This window comes from Lepidochelys olivacea, assembly GCF_965140295.1.
Source record: "Lepidochelys olivacea isolate rLepOli2 genome assembly, chromosome: 2".
NCBI classification, from domain to species: domain Eukaryota; kingdom Metazoa; phylum Chordata; order Testudines; family Cheloniidae; genus Lepidochelys; species Lepidochelys olivacea.
Genome location: NC_140412.1, coordinates 119,590,698 through 119,606,957, shown reverse-complemented (window position 1 = coordinate 119,606,957; position 16,260 = coordinate 119,590,698). Strand labels below are relative to the sequence as shown.

At 38.8% G+C, this 16,260-nt stretch overlaps 1 protein-coding gene across 5 annotated transcripts in view; it reads right to left on the bottom strand.

Moving 5' to 3' along the window:
- Positions 1-1,238: 1,238 nt before the first annotated feature.
- Positions 1,239-16,260, bottom strand: part of ECI2 (enoyl-CoA delta isomerase 2) — a gene marked incomplete at its 5' end in the record, with an annotated part of 63,451 nt that continues 48,429 nt past the window's right edge. For all 5 annotated transcript variants that reach the window (XM_084622018.1, XM_084622021.1, XM_084622019.1 and 2 more), the window contains 7 exons: positions 1,239-1,884; positions 2,856-2,999; positions 4,243-4,332; positions 7,343-7,463; positions 8,908-9,010; positions 12,219-12,288; positions 13,563-13,748. In XM_084622018.1, coding sequence (XP_084478144.1) covers positions 1,729-1,884; positions 2,856-2,999; positions 4,243-4,332; positions 7,343-7,463; positions 8,908-9,010; positions 12,219-12,288; positions 13,563-13,748 — 870 coding nt within the window. In that variant the 3' untranslated portion in view covers positions 1,239-1,728. The remainder of the gene's footprint in view (positions 1,885-2,855; positions 3,000-4,242; positions 4,333-7,342; positions 7,464-8,907; positions 9,011-12,218; positions 12,289-13,562; positions 13,749-16,260) is intronic.

Genomic DNA, 16,260 nt, shown 5'->3' with positions numbered 1-16,260 from the left:
TGGCGATATAGCTAGGAAAGCTATTTTAGGAGGTGTTATGGGGCAAATTTTGCTCTCACTTATACTGATGTAAAACAGAAATAAGCCAGTGGAGTTACTCCAGTTTTACACTAGCAAAATTTGGCCCCATTGTGGCAGTTTTATCTTCCTTTTGCACCATACACAGATTGTCAGATGGTAATTAAGGCCCCTGGCTTTACAGGCAAAGGGATTAGAGAGAGTCAGACACAACAAGAATTTTTTTTCAATCTACCTATGTTGCTGAAACCTTTGATTATTAAAACAATTGACTTTCCACCTTATTGCCATTTACTTTTTGCACTTTGTTCATCTGATGTGCTAAAACTACACAGCAGTTTCTTTGAATCTCACGAGACGGCTCAATGCTGTTGTATATGGCCCCATTGACTTAAAAGAAGTTAGTGGGCAAAATCCCAGCCACATTTCTTAAATCCATGAAAACATTTTCTGCTGTAGTTAGGGTTTGTAATTCCCTTTAAAGAACAACTACATTTTGGGCCTAAATTAAGCGCATTTCACCCTCTCTGAAATGTGCCCTTTTAAGATACAAGTCTTGAGTGGAAGGAATTAAGACATCTCAAAATGCCATCAGACATTTTTATAATTATATCTTTCCTGAACACATTCAAGCTGAATGAGCTGTTCTGGACCTGCAGTTGACAAAGTTATTCTCACACAGCATTACTAGCAGCTACTGATAAGCAAATGGCTAGGGAGATTGTCCTAGCCTGGACAGTCAGAATGAAGCATGTGGTTGATTATATAATGGTTTCATCTAAAGTGTGGACTGAACAGTGGCCATACTGGTCACAAATAGGCATGGAAACATTGCCCGTAGTCACATGCTGAGATCTGCCAGAGTAGCAGCTTGCAATGCAGGATGTGCTGCCCTGATAATATGCAGATATGCAACCACTTTTTCTATTCTCTTTTGAAAATATCAGATTTGAGTCTTTACAGCATTTTAAAAAATCTTCTGCACTTTCAAGCTTTTTAGTGCTCCAGCCTTGGGCAAGAGGTTATTTCTAACATTGGAAATAAATATAAAACGAGAAGATCTGTATGTCTGCCTGCCAGGTGAACACTTTTTAAAGAGCAGTATTCACTTGGAAGGCCAAGAAACAAGGTAACATCAACAAAGCCTCAGGGAATTATTTAAAGTAATAGGGCCTTTTCCCTTCATGTCACTTTACTAAAGCAATAATGAGCTGCAAGAGTTAGGAACAAATATTAATATTTATTTTATACTTATGCAATATTTCCTTTCCTATATTAGATGGATAAAAAGAAACATGTTAGCATCATATGACTATCACTCAGTTATCCAAGAACTATCAAGATTTGGTGCTATTGAATCCGTGACTCCTTCTGGAAGACAAACAGCTGTAGTTATATTCAAAGACATCATTTCAGCATGTAAAGCAATGAATGCTTTCCCAGCCAACAACCCAGGCCGAAGGATCCAATGTGTTTGGCATCACAAATTCATGTCTGAATATAAAATGTCAGGCCACAGAAAGATAAAACTTACAAGTTACTAAAATTTTTATGAAATTGTTTCTATACAATAATACAGTAATAATCAACATCAATAAAAAGGCACAACTAGAATTTACCCCCCCCAAAAGTGTATTCATTTATTAAAATTTATTTCAGTGAGGATAAACAGATGAGCTTCAGGAGCTTGATCTTCACCAACAATAAAAATTAGAGTTTTGATTTCTTCCCAAAGAAGCTCATAATAGCAGTCCTGCATTCGTCAGATAACCACCTTTCCGTGAGGAGTTCACACTCCTGACAGTTAACTGCATGCAGCTTCTCCTTTTCCACACCTCGTATTAACTGCTTTGACAGAGCCAAGGACTGGGAGAAGAAAACAAAAACAAAACAAAAGCTCACAATTAGTGAGGCATACATAGTACAAATTGTGTTATTCTACACATCTCCTCAGTTCAGCATTCTGAAAAGTAGTATGTATTCCAGTTAGATTTTTAATTTAAATTGGCATTTTACATAGGGGCTGCTGCTAAGACTACTTAGTAGGGTGCCATTTCAGGAGGAACAATACATCCATCCCGTCAATGCCCAGAACGTGTGTGGACAGACAAATGTCAATTGGGAATTTGTTAGACTACCTGCAGCTCCAAATATAAATGGAGTTTTTATAAACTGCTGGTATGAGTGTCTCTATTATGAGACCAGCTCACTATGTTTTTCTACACATTCCAAGCAGTCAGAAAAGAGATGGACTGTGGATGTAGGTTCTTTTCGGGAGAGAAATGAATGTGCAGAGATTCAGGATTTTTTTCCCCGTAGGTTGTTTGTTGGTTTTGTAGTAATCCACTTTTGAAGGTGCTGAAGATACCACTCCTAGGTAAGTATGTAAAATGAATATCCCACACGATAGCAGTTGTAGCAAACTTGTATCTATTAAATACATCTAAAAAAGCTGTTGAAACTAGTATCTCTGTCAACCCTGCAGGAGTTAGCATCCAAGGCAAATGCACATAATTTTCAAGTTGATTAACAGCTCATTTCTTAAAGGTACTTGAATGGAAAGTGATGAGCAAGTGCCTCTTGCCAGCTTCAACCAGGATAGCCTCTGGGAGAGGGGCAACTGTGACATTAATTCCTGGAGGGAAAACCATAGGAACAACCAAGCTTGAGAAGAAAACTTAGGTTGAGGTTTGTTATTTTTTCAATTACCAATAAAGCCAAACCCCAAGAGGGTAAGTCTGGACTCTGTATAGTACCTTGCTATAGTGTCTGCTCATAGGAGAGCGGGAACCTCTCTCTTGTTACAGGCCGTATAGACACAATTTTTAAATACTAACGTTTTTGGGGAGATTTGCATAAGCTTTAAGTCTCATCCAAACTTCCTTTTGAAAAGCCCTGTCAGGAAAAACCTCAGTCACAAGTCCCTGGGCGCACACTTCCCTTGCAGTCAACTTCTTGTTGAAAAGAAGCATCTCGTTAGCCTGTGGGAAGGAAAACAAAAGACTGTCAATCTAATAAAACACAAGAATTAAGAAACTAAAAAGAAAAATAGAGAAACATAAGCCTCCAGTTTACAGTGCTCTTTTTCATAGTAGAAAAGGAAACTTAAATGTTGCCTGTTAATTTCGGTTCTCTGAAAAGGGTTTGGCCACAGGTACTCACTGAGGGGTCGCATCCTAGAGCACTGTGGGGTAGCAGTGGTACAGCTGTCAGAGAATCTGGCACAGGATGGGCTGTCCCCTCTCAGATCACCCAAGATTTGCTAACGTCAAAGCTAATTGTTACTTACTCGGTTATTCTAAATTCTCCAGAACAGGGACTGGCATTCTGTAAATTGCTGAAAAGATCATCCTTGTCTTCCTAGTGACTAGAAAGCACTTATTTCCCTATGTACTATACAAAACTGTCACAGTTTATATCGAGAAGTTTTGTTAACATAAAGGCAACCTGATATAGCTATTTAAAACTGCCAGAACTATCATAGTGGCATACCTAAACAACAGCTAATGGGAATTACGCAACTGTAATAGGAAGATAAGATCTGCTCTATTTTGATTGGGTGCATTTAAGCCTTTTTATTGGATTTTTTTTTATTCCTACTGCAGGCTCAGAAGAGCGAATGCATGAGTTTGTGGATAGGAGACTAACAAATAACTCAGCCATTAACAGGTAGTAGAGAAAGGTCCTGGAATTTGTGAAAAAGCTTCCTAACAAAACTGAGGAAAGACTGAATATATAGTTTTCCCAAAGGTTCAGCAGGAGTACCTACAACTACTGCTCCCTGCCTGTCAGAGGTGCTTAGCTGAAAGGTGCTTTTTAGTGCAATATCCTTCCTGACAACTTTACAACTGCCTCTGCCATTGCTGGAGGAAAGATGCAAGCCCTCAGGGAAATCTGACATACACGGTTTGGGGGAAAGGGGAGAGAGAGAGAAGGGTTACATACCTCTGGCAGTGGATTTTTTTTTTTTTTTTTAGTTTTGATATTCAGTTTTCTCTTTATTTCAGTGCCCTTGGTGATACTATTTGACTACCTTCCTCATGTTTAAAAAAAAAGTTTAATTAAACAGAGTGCAAAGCACAATGGGAGTGGGCTCCATTTAAATGACGCTCCCACAGTCACCCTTCTCACTCATGTAGCTGGATGGCACTACTGAGGAAAACTGGAGTTCAATAAACGTACGTAGAAAGTACTAAGTTAAAGTACAGACTTGTGTTCTCTTACCTTGGATAAGCCCATTATCTTTGGAAACATGTAAGAAGAACATCCTTCTGGACTCTGGCCAAGTTCACTAAATGGGGTGTGAAATGTGGCCTATTAAAGAGTAAATCCAGCTTTAAAGTGAGGAATCAAACATTAAATTTGTCATTTTAAATAGAAGAAAAATACTAGAGTCTAGTTGACTACAATGAAGTTGCACCAGAGATTAATTTGACCCATTACCTTCACAGGCTTTAAAACACAATTTAGCAACATGGTGTGATAGGGTGTTCACCCACACCAATCCTGAAGGGGTTAAGGTAGGTTAGATGGACCAACTTACCACGTAGGCTGCACCAAGGGGGGAGCTATGGATCAATAAAGCTTAATTAAGAATGAAGCTCATCTGGGCAGGAACAGGTGGGGGCTCTTATAAAGCTAAGAAGCTGAGAACAGAAGGGGGGACAAGGGGAAATAGTATGTAATCACTTTCTGACAGGAGGCAGTTTGTCACATTACAGGGTCCAGCAAGAAGCAAAAGGGGGAAGTAGTCATAGGGAACAGAGGAAGCTTAGATGGGGGGTAAACCCAGAGGTGCCAGAGGATCGAAGGAGGGAGTAGAACAGAGCCTAGGGAAGTAGTAACCGGGGCTGGGAGTAAGTAAATCATAGTTGCAGAGCATAGGGTCCCTGGGCTGGCACCTGGAGTCATAGGTGCTGGAACTAGGGGTCCTACCACACCCACTGGCTTGAAATGGTTTCCATTACATACAGGGTTTACAGTTTGGTGCAATGGCTCTCAGCACCCCTGCCTGAAGTAGAGGGCAGGCCCAGGTTCCCCATCAGCCACTGGGAAAGTGGCACAGTCTTGGACATAGAACAGGGGATTGCCTGGAACAGCAGAGACACAGCTTATTCAGAGACAGACCGACCGACCGACCGACCTCTGGAAGGGGAGAACTAAAGTGACCAGACCAGACGACTGAGTTACAAAGAAGACAACTACCCAGAGTCCTGCAGGGTGAGATTGAGACAACGGACTGAGTGACTGAAGGAAAGGATGTCCAATCAGTGGTGAACTAATCCCCAGATAAGCCTCAAAGAGGAGTGATAGTGGTGAGTAGTGAACCCCATTACACATTGTTAATATACAGCTTGGTTCTCTCTACACATATAAGACCCAACTGTGTTATAGAACACAATCCCCTGACCGGGTTTATCAATCCCCCAACATGATTAAATTGCCTATTTAGAGGGGTTTATAGCACTGTTGGCCAAAACCACTCTCAGGGTAGCTAAACGGCAACAACCATACTTAAACACAATAGCATCTAGCAGAGTTTCAATCACAGTGGGGACACAGCCTAAAAAGGAATAAATAATGGTATCAACAAGTTCATCGAGAGGAGACCCAAGGCAGGATCCAAGAGTTACAAAGGGCCCGATTCTGGCAGTGAATTCCATTCACAGAGTGCTTGCAGGACTGGACCCTAAATTTGACTACTGAAACCCTTTTGGGGGGGGAGGGGAACCTAACTAGTACATATGTGCAGCACTTTTTCATATGGAATATTTACATACATTTCCCCCAGAAGTTAAATAGGTAAGTCGCATAAATACATGCAAAAATATCACTTCTGAACAGGTCAGTTTTTAATTTACAGCAATGCAGATAAATTGTCTGTAAAGGATCATAGCACGCTTTTTTTTTTTTTTTTAAATATTGTAAGACTTTTTTCTCCCCACTTAAATTCTGTTACACACTTGCTTCAGAGCTGAAACCTTGAACATTTTCATAAAGAAGTTATGGCAAAGGTGAACAATGTGATGTCACATGGAACCCTAAACTAGCTCCAAGTTAAAACTCATTAATGGTAAAAAAAAAAATTGAACTGCTGGATTTCACTGAGTATCTTCTATTTTAAAAACATAAATGTGCATGCAAATTGAGTATGAATCTCAAGTTCCTGCCAAGTTTCCAATACTGCCCACACCCTAATAAAGGCTGGGCACCTCTACTCTATTACAAACAGTTATACAGTGAGACAATTAAATAAGGTCATTTTTTTTAAATGAAACGTACTGTATACTAATTTGTGCATGTACTATATCGAGTCTTAGAATGATGAACTACTATCCAACAGATTGGCAGAAAAAAGTTTGATTGATATAAATGCTGAAGCAACAATCTGAGATGGGTACCCATTAAGGATTACTTTTTTAGCTCAGGAGGTAATAGGTTGTCTTAAAAAAACCCCAACCCTAGAGTTTTTATATCCTAGGTTTGTCTCAAATATGATGTGGATTCATTTCTCTTCCAAAACTTTTCTATCTGAGTATGGACCTTCTGTACCATTAGATAATGGCAATAAATATGCCAGCCATGTAAATTTGAGTGAACATCTCTCTCATTTTATTGGTATGGGGTATCACACTCAGTTTAAAATTTATCTTCTACTCACACCAAGCTGCACACAGCTTCTAGCACCACCGTGCTCAAGACCTCAAGACCAGAGAGCAAATTAATTGTGTAGAAGCAGTAAAGAATAATTTACAACAAATGAATGACAGATGTGTTCTATTTTGTACAGTAGCAATCTATATTGCATATGTATTTGGATTTTAGGTCAAGCTTTAGCATGGCTCTTTGTACAGTAAATTTGGTAATCTCAGCCATCTCTGATGTGACTAAAGAAAAGCTGTCATGAGGTTTTTAATTATACATTGGGTAAAATTAGTTTATTGTATTCCGATTCGCTAATGGAATTGGTTATAGTTGGTAAAAATGGCCTAATTGTTAACAAACTCATTAAAAGCATAATTTCACATCATCTACCCTTTACTGTGCCAACATGTAGTGACTTTTCTTCACTAGAAGTCATATCAAGTCTCATTACTCTTGGTGGCTGTGTTCAAATTACAGGCCATATCTACATGAGAGAAATATCATGGGTGTAAGAACATCAGTTTAGTTACACTAGTGCAAACCCCTACTGTAAATGGGCTGCACTGATGCAAAGCAGTGCTTACACAGGTGCAGCTTACCTTGGGAAATTTCATTCCCACAAATTTGTAGACAGGGATTTACAAATATTGGATTGATATCAGCCATGCAGTTTACTTACTCTGTCAGTAGCATACACAATGTCAAAGAGCCCAAGAAGAGTTACAGAGATTCCAACAGCTGGACCATTCACCACTGCAATCAATGGCTTAGGGAAATCAATAAAATGGTTGACAAAGTTCCTGGAGAGGGGCAGGAGCAGAATTTGTCAGGATGACACATTAACTTTTGACGGGGAAGACCAGTCTTTTGCAAAACTTGAGACTAGTTACATAGTCTATGCTTGTGTAATGCTGTTTAGTTTCTATTCTGCCATGATGCCCCAGCATGCTCCAGGCTAACGATGTCATAACTACCATGGAGCCTCAGTACCGCTTGTCGATACAGGGTCACACAAGGGTGTTCTATTGTATTCTACACAATTATTTTATATCCTGAAGGGTACAACACATGTTCATTTTGGGATGTCAGCAGCATAATGAATACAAGGGCACCACAAGAGTAAAAGGGATAAGGCTCAACAGAACTTGAAATTAAAAACCAAACAGGTGAAATTTTAGGTATAGTGCTGAATCCCCTACTTAGCATGATTAATGGGGCCATTTATCACATACTGAGGTAAAAAGTTTTCAAAATAGATCTGAGTCTTGTTGTCATCTCCTGGGGGGGAAATTGAGGTCCACACGTCACTTGCCTAAGTGAAGACAGTCCTGCAGCCCTTCACTTGCAGTTTATCTTTAAATATTGGATAGAAAGCAGCAGGTACTTATCTACCTAACTTAGGGTTTTCTTGTGTGCATTACTGTAGCATCTGATGCTTTAGTCAGGAATCCAAAGTAAGAGTATTTCCCAAAGTTTCCTTCTCAAATTTATAAGCACAAAGAAGCAATGGTGAAGGTAAAAGATCTCCTAATCTTTTTTTTTTTTTAAAGCAAAAAGATCAGTTTCTGCCTGTTCAAATATATATGCCAGCCACAGTCTCATCCCACATACCTTCCCTATATTTGTCCTGCATCTTACGGCACTGTATTATCTCCCAATCTACCGTAAGACTGTAAACTATAATTTTTCATTGTTCAGCATATAGGGAGAAAGTATGGTCTTCTAGTGAAGGCATGAGATTGGGACTCAAGAGATGTGTTCAGTTCGAGGCCTAGTCTACACTAGAAAAAGTTTGCTAGTATAGCTACATGAGCAAAGCCTCCTCACGGAGATGTAGCGTATACCAGCAAGAGTGCTCTTGCTGGTATAGCTTCTACTGGTTTCCTCAACAAAATATGCTATACTGTAAAACTGCATCTATACTAGAGCTTTTGCCAGTACAGCATTGTCATTTAAAAAAAAATAAAAAATCCCAGAGTCATCCCTCACTGACATTACTATACTGGCAAAGGTTTCTAATGTAGACCTGCCTCATTTCCTCATCTGTAAAATGTGGTTAATACTTCCTTTCTCCCACTCTTGTCTATGTACACTGTAAACTCTCTGAGACAGATCTCTCTTACTATGTGTATGTACTACAGAGCCCTACTCTTGGCTGGAGCCTGTAACCCTGAGTTAAGTCAAGTAAATAATATCCTACCCTTTACAGTAGTGTATGCACATACAATATAAAAAAAATCCTACTCGAGTAATATTGCAGCATCTTTTGCCATCTTCTCTATTCCACCGGGTGGGATATTGGTAAAGTTATTCAGGTCATTTCCACTACAGTAATAATCCCCATTTCCTGCAGACAATATAAAGACAAAAACTTCTGAATAGGCAAAATAAAGAAACTCAAGCTTTCTTCTCATGTTTAGAAGAGAAAGCTTAACTTTAGATATTTAGGGTAAGTAATTAAGAAGTTGCTTCAAAGCATAAACAATTCCTTGTTAAAGGATATCTTCAACCTAACAATATTAGTTCTGATATTTTTTGTTACAATACCTAAAAGCAGTGAAAATGAAAGTTAGGGGTAAAAAAATTCAGTTTACTTTTTGCATCTGATCACGCTTTGTGAATAGTCAGTTTCCCCTGTCTGTATGGGTCTTTCACACAGCAACAAAGGAGAGAAAACACATTTAAAAACAAATAGGAAAATACAATTATAGATTTTTCCTCTCCCCTCAAAACTGACAGGGGAATCTTAACTAAACCCCTAAATTTCATGTTGTGTCCCTTTAAAAAAAAAAAAGATAGTAATCTACAGTGAAGACTACAAAGACTAGCATTTTACAATACAAGGTTACTGGGACCACAATTTTCAAACAGAAAGGGTGTGGTTAAAAATTAGAACATTGACTGGATGATTCTTTCCTGTTTCTCGAACATATATTATATTCTATCATGATGGCTGAAGGCTCCAATCCTGTAAACACTTAAACACATTCAGAACTCTGTGCCCAATTAGTCCTTTTTAATAATCAGCGGCATAAAGGTATATGCATAAGTATTTGCAGGATTGGGCCCTTGCCAGTTTTTATGGTTCTCTGAGACCACCCCCCAGATACCATAGTGATGGGTGGCCTACAAATGCCAACAAAACTACCTTTCTTACTGCTTTAAGGGTAGTTGAGCAAAGTTACTAGTATTGGTACAAAACCCAAATCTTGAATGTGTGTTTTTAATGATGGACATGACATGCATTCAGGGCTCACAGACCATATAAGAGAAGTTAAGATTTTTTGACTGGTCACAAGAAAACATGCAAGTGTAGTTTTTCTATTAGCTTATCAAGAACAGTTATTTCTACTATGTTGATACATATTATATATAACCAAACTGTGACTACAGCGGAGAATTTAAAAAAAACAACAAAACAAAAACGCAAGAGCAACACCCCCATGCTGGAGATGAGGTATGTAAGTTGTACAAATATCTCAAAATTTATATTTTCCAGTAACTTTCACAACTTAGCATCTCAGAAGGATATTTAGAGGCAGAAGGAAGTGCAAATCTGCTAAAGAACTTATAACATTATTTTGAAAAGATTCTGCTGTGACACTTCGGGAAAAAATTAACTGTGCGATTAATCACGCTGTTAATAACAGAATACCATTTATTGAAATAGTTTTGGATATTTTCTACATTTTCAAATATATTGATTTCAGTTACAACACAGAATACAAAGTATACAGTGCTCACTTTATATTTGCACTGTAAAAAACAAAAGTAATAGTATTTTTCAATTCACATAATACAAGTACTGTAGTGCAATCTCTTTATCATGAAAGTTACTTACAAATGTAGAATTATGTACAAAAAATAACGGCATTCAAAAATAAAACAATGTAAAACTTTGAGTCTACAAGTCCACTCAGTCTTACTTCTTATTCAGCTAATCGCTCAGACAAATAAATTTGCAGGAGATAATGCTGCCTGCTTCTTGCTTACAATACCACCTGAAAGTGAGAACGGGCGTTCGCATGGCACTGTTGTAGCTGGCGTCGCAAGATATTTACGTGCCAGATGCACTGAAGCTTCATATGTCCCTTCATGCTTCAACCACCATTCCAGAGGACATACATCCATGCTGATAACGGGTTTTGCTCAATAACCATCCAAAGCAGTGTGGACTGATGCATGTTCGTTTTCATCATCTGAGTCAGATGCCAACAACAGAAGGTAGATTTTCTTTTTTGGTGGTTCGGTTTCTGTAGTTTCCACATAGGAGTGTTGCTCTTTTAGGACTTCTGAAAGTATGCTCTATACCTCATCCCTCTCAGATATTGGAAGGCATTTCAGATTCTTAAACCTTGGGTTGAGTGATGTACCTATCCTTAGACAGCTCACACTGGTAGCTTCTTTGTGTTTTGTGAAATCTGCAGTGAAAGTGTTCTTAAAACGAACATGTGCTGGGTAATCATCCAAGACTGCTATAACATGAAATATATGGCCGAATGTGGGTAAAACAGCATCGGAGACATGCAATTCTCCCCCAAGGAGTTGAGCTACAAATTTAATTAATGCATTTTTTTTTTAAACGAGCGTCATGAGCATGGAAGCATGTCCTCTGGAATGGTGGCCAAAGCATGAAGGGGGCATATGAATGTTTACAAATCTGGCACGTAAATACCTTGCAATGCCAGCTAAAAAAGTGCCATGCAAATGCCTGTTCTCATTTTCAGGAGACATTGTAAATAGGAACGGGCAGCATTATCTTCCATAGCAACTGGCTGAACAAGAAGTAGGACTGAGTGGACTTGTAGGCGCTAAAGTTTTACGCTGTTTTGTTTTTGAGTGCAATTATATAACAAAAACTATACATTTGTAAGTTGCACTTTCACTATAAAGAGATTGCACTACAGTACTTGTACGAAGTGAATTGAAAAATACTATTTCTTTTGTTTGCCATTTTTACAGGGCAAATATTTGTACTAAAATAACAATATAAAGTGAGCACTGTCTACTTTGTATACTGTGTTGTAATTGAAATCAATATTTTTGAAAATGCAGAAAAACATCCACAAATATTTAATAAATTTCAATTGGTATTCTATTGTTTAACAGTGTGATTACAACTGTGATTAATTGCGATTAATTTTTTAAATCACGATTAATTTTTTTGAGTTAATCGCATGCGTTAACGGCCATTAAATCAACAGCCCTAGGAAAAAAAGAGGAAGGAAGTGTTCTTATTTTAGTTTCCTTGTTTACACACAGTTCTGCCTTAGTCTGCTAACGGTTACCTAAATCAGTGGTGCGCAAACCGGGGGGCGCAAAAGGTTCTCAGGAGAGGCGTGAAGAACCTTCAGCCTTTTGCTCTTTTACTAAAATATACAAATATCACTTTTTACAGCAGACTTCCTAGCACCCCATTGCCACCCGTACTTCTGTGCTGCTGCTGGGGGCAGCGCACCACTGATCTGTCAACATTATATTTAGGCATAAGGTAAAATTCATCTCTTCAAAAAAAGAGAAATAAATTTGGTTGAGAAGCCCGTGAAACATGATACCTGTTATTACAGTTATGACTGAGTCATCCTTGGCAGCTTCTTCAAGTGCTTGAATAATTTCTCTGTACATCTATGTAAAAGAAGGATGAAAAAAGCACATAAGAAAAAAGCTGTGATGTCACAAAAGAAAACCCATACTGAAAATCAAGAACTTGGAAGGGCCAAATTTTCCAAGGACTGCCTCTAAAATTGTGCCTGCAATGTATGCCCACAGGTCATGTATGCCTGCACTAGTTAAATATTGCAGTCTGATATTTATATCCACAGAGGAGCGTGCGTAACATTTCAGATGCAAGTTTGAAGACCAGAATGAGGCCCCTTAAAAAGTGCACATGAATTGGATAAAACTTATTTTAAAACCTGACAAATGACATTATACATATGTGAATTTAAAAAGAGCTAAAAATATAAAACATAAAGGATCAGATTCCAGTCCCTAATCTGGCTGCCAGCTTTGCAGCTCCTACATCAGGATTCCCCTGAACATTCTATGCTGCTGGAATTAGTTGCAGAAGCAGATCAGCTATCTAGACACACATACAACTTTGCAAAAAAAACAGTTTAGGGAATTTTACATATTCCTTGGTTTAGACAGGGCTATGGAGAGGTCTTGTACATATGTTTAAATTAATAATAATGATACCTAATTCTTTTATAGTGTTTTTCATTAGTAGATTTGAAAGCATTTCACAGTCTTTTAAATGAACCACAGTAGAGCCTTTCTGCAGTTTACAGTCTCAAGTTAGGGTAGGATTTAGGTGAACACTAAGAGCTTTTGAAAAAATCAGAACTTTAAAAAGCTGTACATCGCTATCAAGGTGGTTAGTTTCTGTACATCAACTCAAAGCTAAAGAAAAGATTGAAATGGAAAAACTGAATAGAAGCAGAAGAATTACATAAATTGTTTGAAATAGCAGGGAAATGGAGGACACACCAGAACTGGAGGGAAAATAAAAGGCAGCTTTCTGCTTTTGAAAACACACCACTAAGGCATTATGCTGAAAAGACAAATACCAAGAGGAAGAGCAGCTGCTGCTTGAGGCTATGATTGGGCATTAGCACAGTATATTCTTCCAAGTTACTTCACAAAAACGTAGTTGTTCACCATGTGTCCACATGCATCACTATACCAAACCCGTGGGACTCATCTGCTCAGTGCTGAAGGTTTCGATTCCCATTGGCTTCAATGGGAGTAAAGGAAGTCCGCATCTCATAGGATTGGGCCCACAATATTTGAAAGACACTCCAAAAAGTTGTTATAAAACTTCACCACCATATGTCAGCGAAACCAGGTTTTTAACCTGATGTAAGATCATATTTAACCCCTAATGTCAATGTCTTTACCTGTGTGGTGATAGCATTTTTCTTCTCAGGGCGGTTTAGCATTATCTTAGTGATGTTGTCTGTGGTGGTAACCTGTAGGGTTTCATATCCATGTTTGCTGTCCGGAGTGGTATCTTTCACCTGGCTAGAAGACTCAGAAGAGACCAAACCTGACACAAGGTCAACATATTTCTGTCTGGCATTGTCCTGTGGGGAGGAAAACCCAAAAATATTATTAAAAAATGCTGGAGTCCAGCTCAGTCTCCTCTGCTTAGTGCAATGATGAACTGAAAATAGGAATTTCTTCTCAGTGTAAATCAAACTAGAAAAATCTGTTTAAATAGAAGTTATGTTCATCAAGGTGACCAAGATGCAAATAAGGATGTTTACTGAATGAACACTTCGTACGTTTTGTGTCTGGTGAGAGCAATGGCAAAGGTTTTGATGGTGTTGAGCATTGCCAGTTTCAGGGGGAAAATATCTGTCTTGAAAATCCTTATGGTAGAATATGCTAAAGGCAAGGATCATCACTTGGTTTTCCAGATTTGGGACAAGAGAGCTCTCAAGGTATTCTATACTGAGACACACATTGGGACATTCCTTCAGCAAAACAAAAATTTTATTTCAGAATGTAAGTACTGATGGAAAATAAAATGCCAGAAAAGGAGGGTAAGACACATTTTAAACAGTAAGCTACAGATATGAAAGAAAACTAAATGTTCAGCTCAAAATGAAATACGAAGTTCTCAAAAAAAATAATCTGTTAACAGTGTAAAGATTAAGAATGTAAATTCTTGGGTGTGTCACTTGAACTTCAAGAATGGATTATTCTCTAGTAATACGAGTTGTTCAGCTCATTCTACAGGGTGCAGAGAGCCCATTTTAAAACAACCATCTACAAACACCCACACACACATTTTGTAGCTCTTATAGTTTCATCAGAGAACTGCTTTTCTGTATGCATCAGTCTTTTATTTTGATAAGATTGCTCAACAGATTTTTTTTTTAAACTTCTATATGTAAAATACTGATATCTCAAATCTTTACACTTTGTAATCTGAATTCTTTTATGGAGTGATAAGAGTCTTTATTCATTCTAGGGTGCAAGAATGACCCAGACTTGCTCTTCTCTCACTCTAAGAGGTGACATGGGAATAAACATTTAATTACAAGTGGTAACCTTCCAAACAGAAAGATTTGCCAGTAACAATGATCAGAGCATAAGACTGGTCAGCTAGCTCCCCAAAAAACCAGAAAAACCAACACCAGAAAAACCCTCACCTTCTCTCTCCCCTTTTCTCTTCCCACTTCCAAGTGATTTGGGAAACTTCTTCCTAATGATAGGTGGAGCTCAAAAGTTTCAATTCACAGAAGTACTTTAAAACTTCTGGATGCTTATCTAAAGGCTTCTTGGTCTAAAAATTGTTCTGGAATCTCATGACAGACCCTCTATGTTTCTGGCAGAAACCAGTAAGTGTGGAGACACAGGAAAAATTGAGGGGAGGGAAATTTAAACCAATGTTGAGTTCCAAAGCGATTTCAGTTCAGTTCTAATTTTGCATACACTGGTTTACCTCATCTTTATGCCCCCATACCCAAGGTTCAAGTTTTTTTGGTTTTTGTTTACACACAACCTTAACTTTTCCCTCTTTCAGCAATGCCCCAGTTCTCCCCATTAACACACATATTTTTACTTTTCCAACCCCAGAAGTGCTGCAGTGTACAAGCTCTTCACCTCCTCTTGCAACCCATTCACTCTCACTCTCAAGATTCCATCTAACACTATTAAAAGATAGACAAGGGGGAAAAAAGGTAGTCCTCCTCCATTTTCCCTAAGGCCTCTCCCCTCCCTTAGCAACCATCCCCATTTATTCCCCTCCCCATGCTGCACCCCAAGCCCCCCTCCCCTTATTCCACCACTCCTCCACCTCCTAATGTCCATCTCCTCCCAGGAAACATTCACACATTTAATTCCAGTCGTCGTCCCCACCTTCCCACCCCCCCAAGACTTTGATTACATTCCCCCAAAATAAAATTGCCACCCAGGAGGCACAAATTATAGCAGCCTCCTGCCACTCAGTCAAAATCCTTTTGTCTACCTATCCATAGTTATGTTAAATGAAGGATGTTCAAAGCCATCAATCTTGATGAGGTCTGCGGTTCATCTAGTCATTAGTATCGCTCAGGGCACACCGACACTACAAAATTAAGTCGACCTAACTTATGCTGGCACACAGCCATGCAGTAATTACATCACTTGTGCGTGTCTATGCTTTGCTCACGTCAGTGGCATGCATTCTCACCAGGAGTACTTCACTCAAGCATATTGAAGCATGTCAGTATGGGGCATTGTGGGATAGCTTTTGAAAGCCAGCAACAGTCAATGTAAGCAACTCAGCATCTACACTGACACTATGCCTACCAAACTACATTGACACTGACTCTGCATCTCTCGTGGAGGTAATTACTAAGTTGGCGTAGTGAGTGAGTTACATTGGCAGGCGCTAAATATTAGTGTAGACACTTACAGAGTCAGGTCAACATAAGCTGCCTTGTGTCGACTAACTGTAGTGTAGAGCAGGGCTCAGTTTAACAGTACAAGGCAGCAGAAGGAAACTGGGTTTTTGGGGTGGGGGGCTGTAACTTGGGAACCTTTTAGTCAAATGACCCTGTGGTTGGACCACTAACGCCGCCTGAGGCAAATCGAATTTCAATGCAA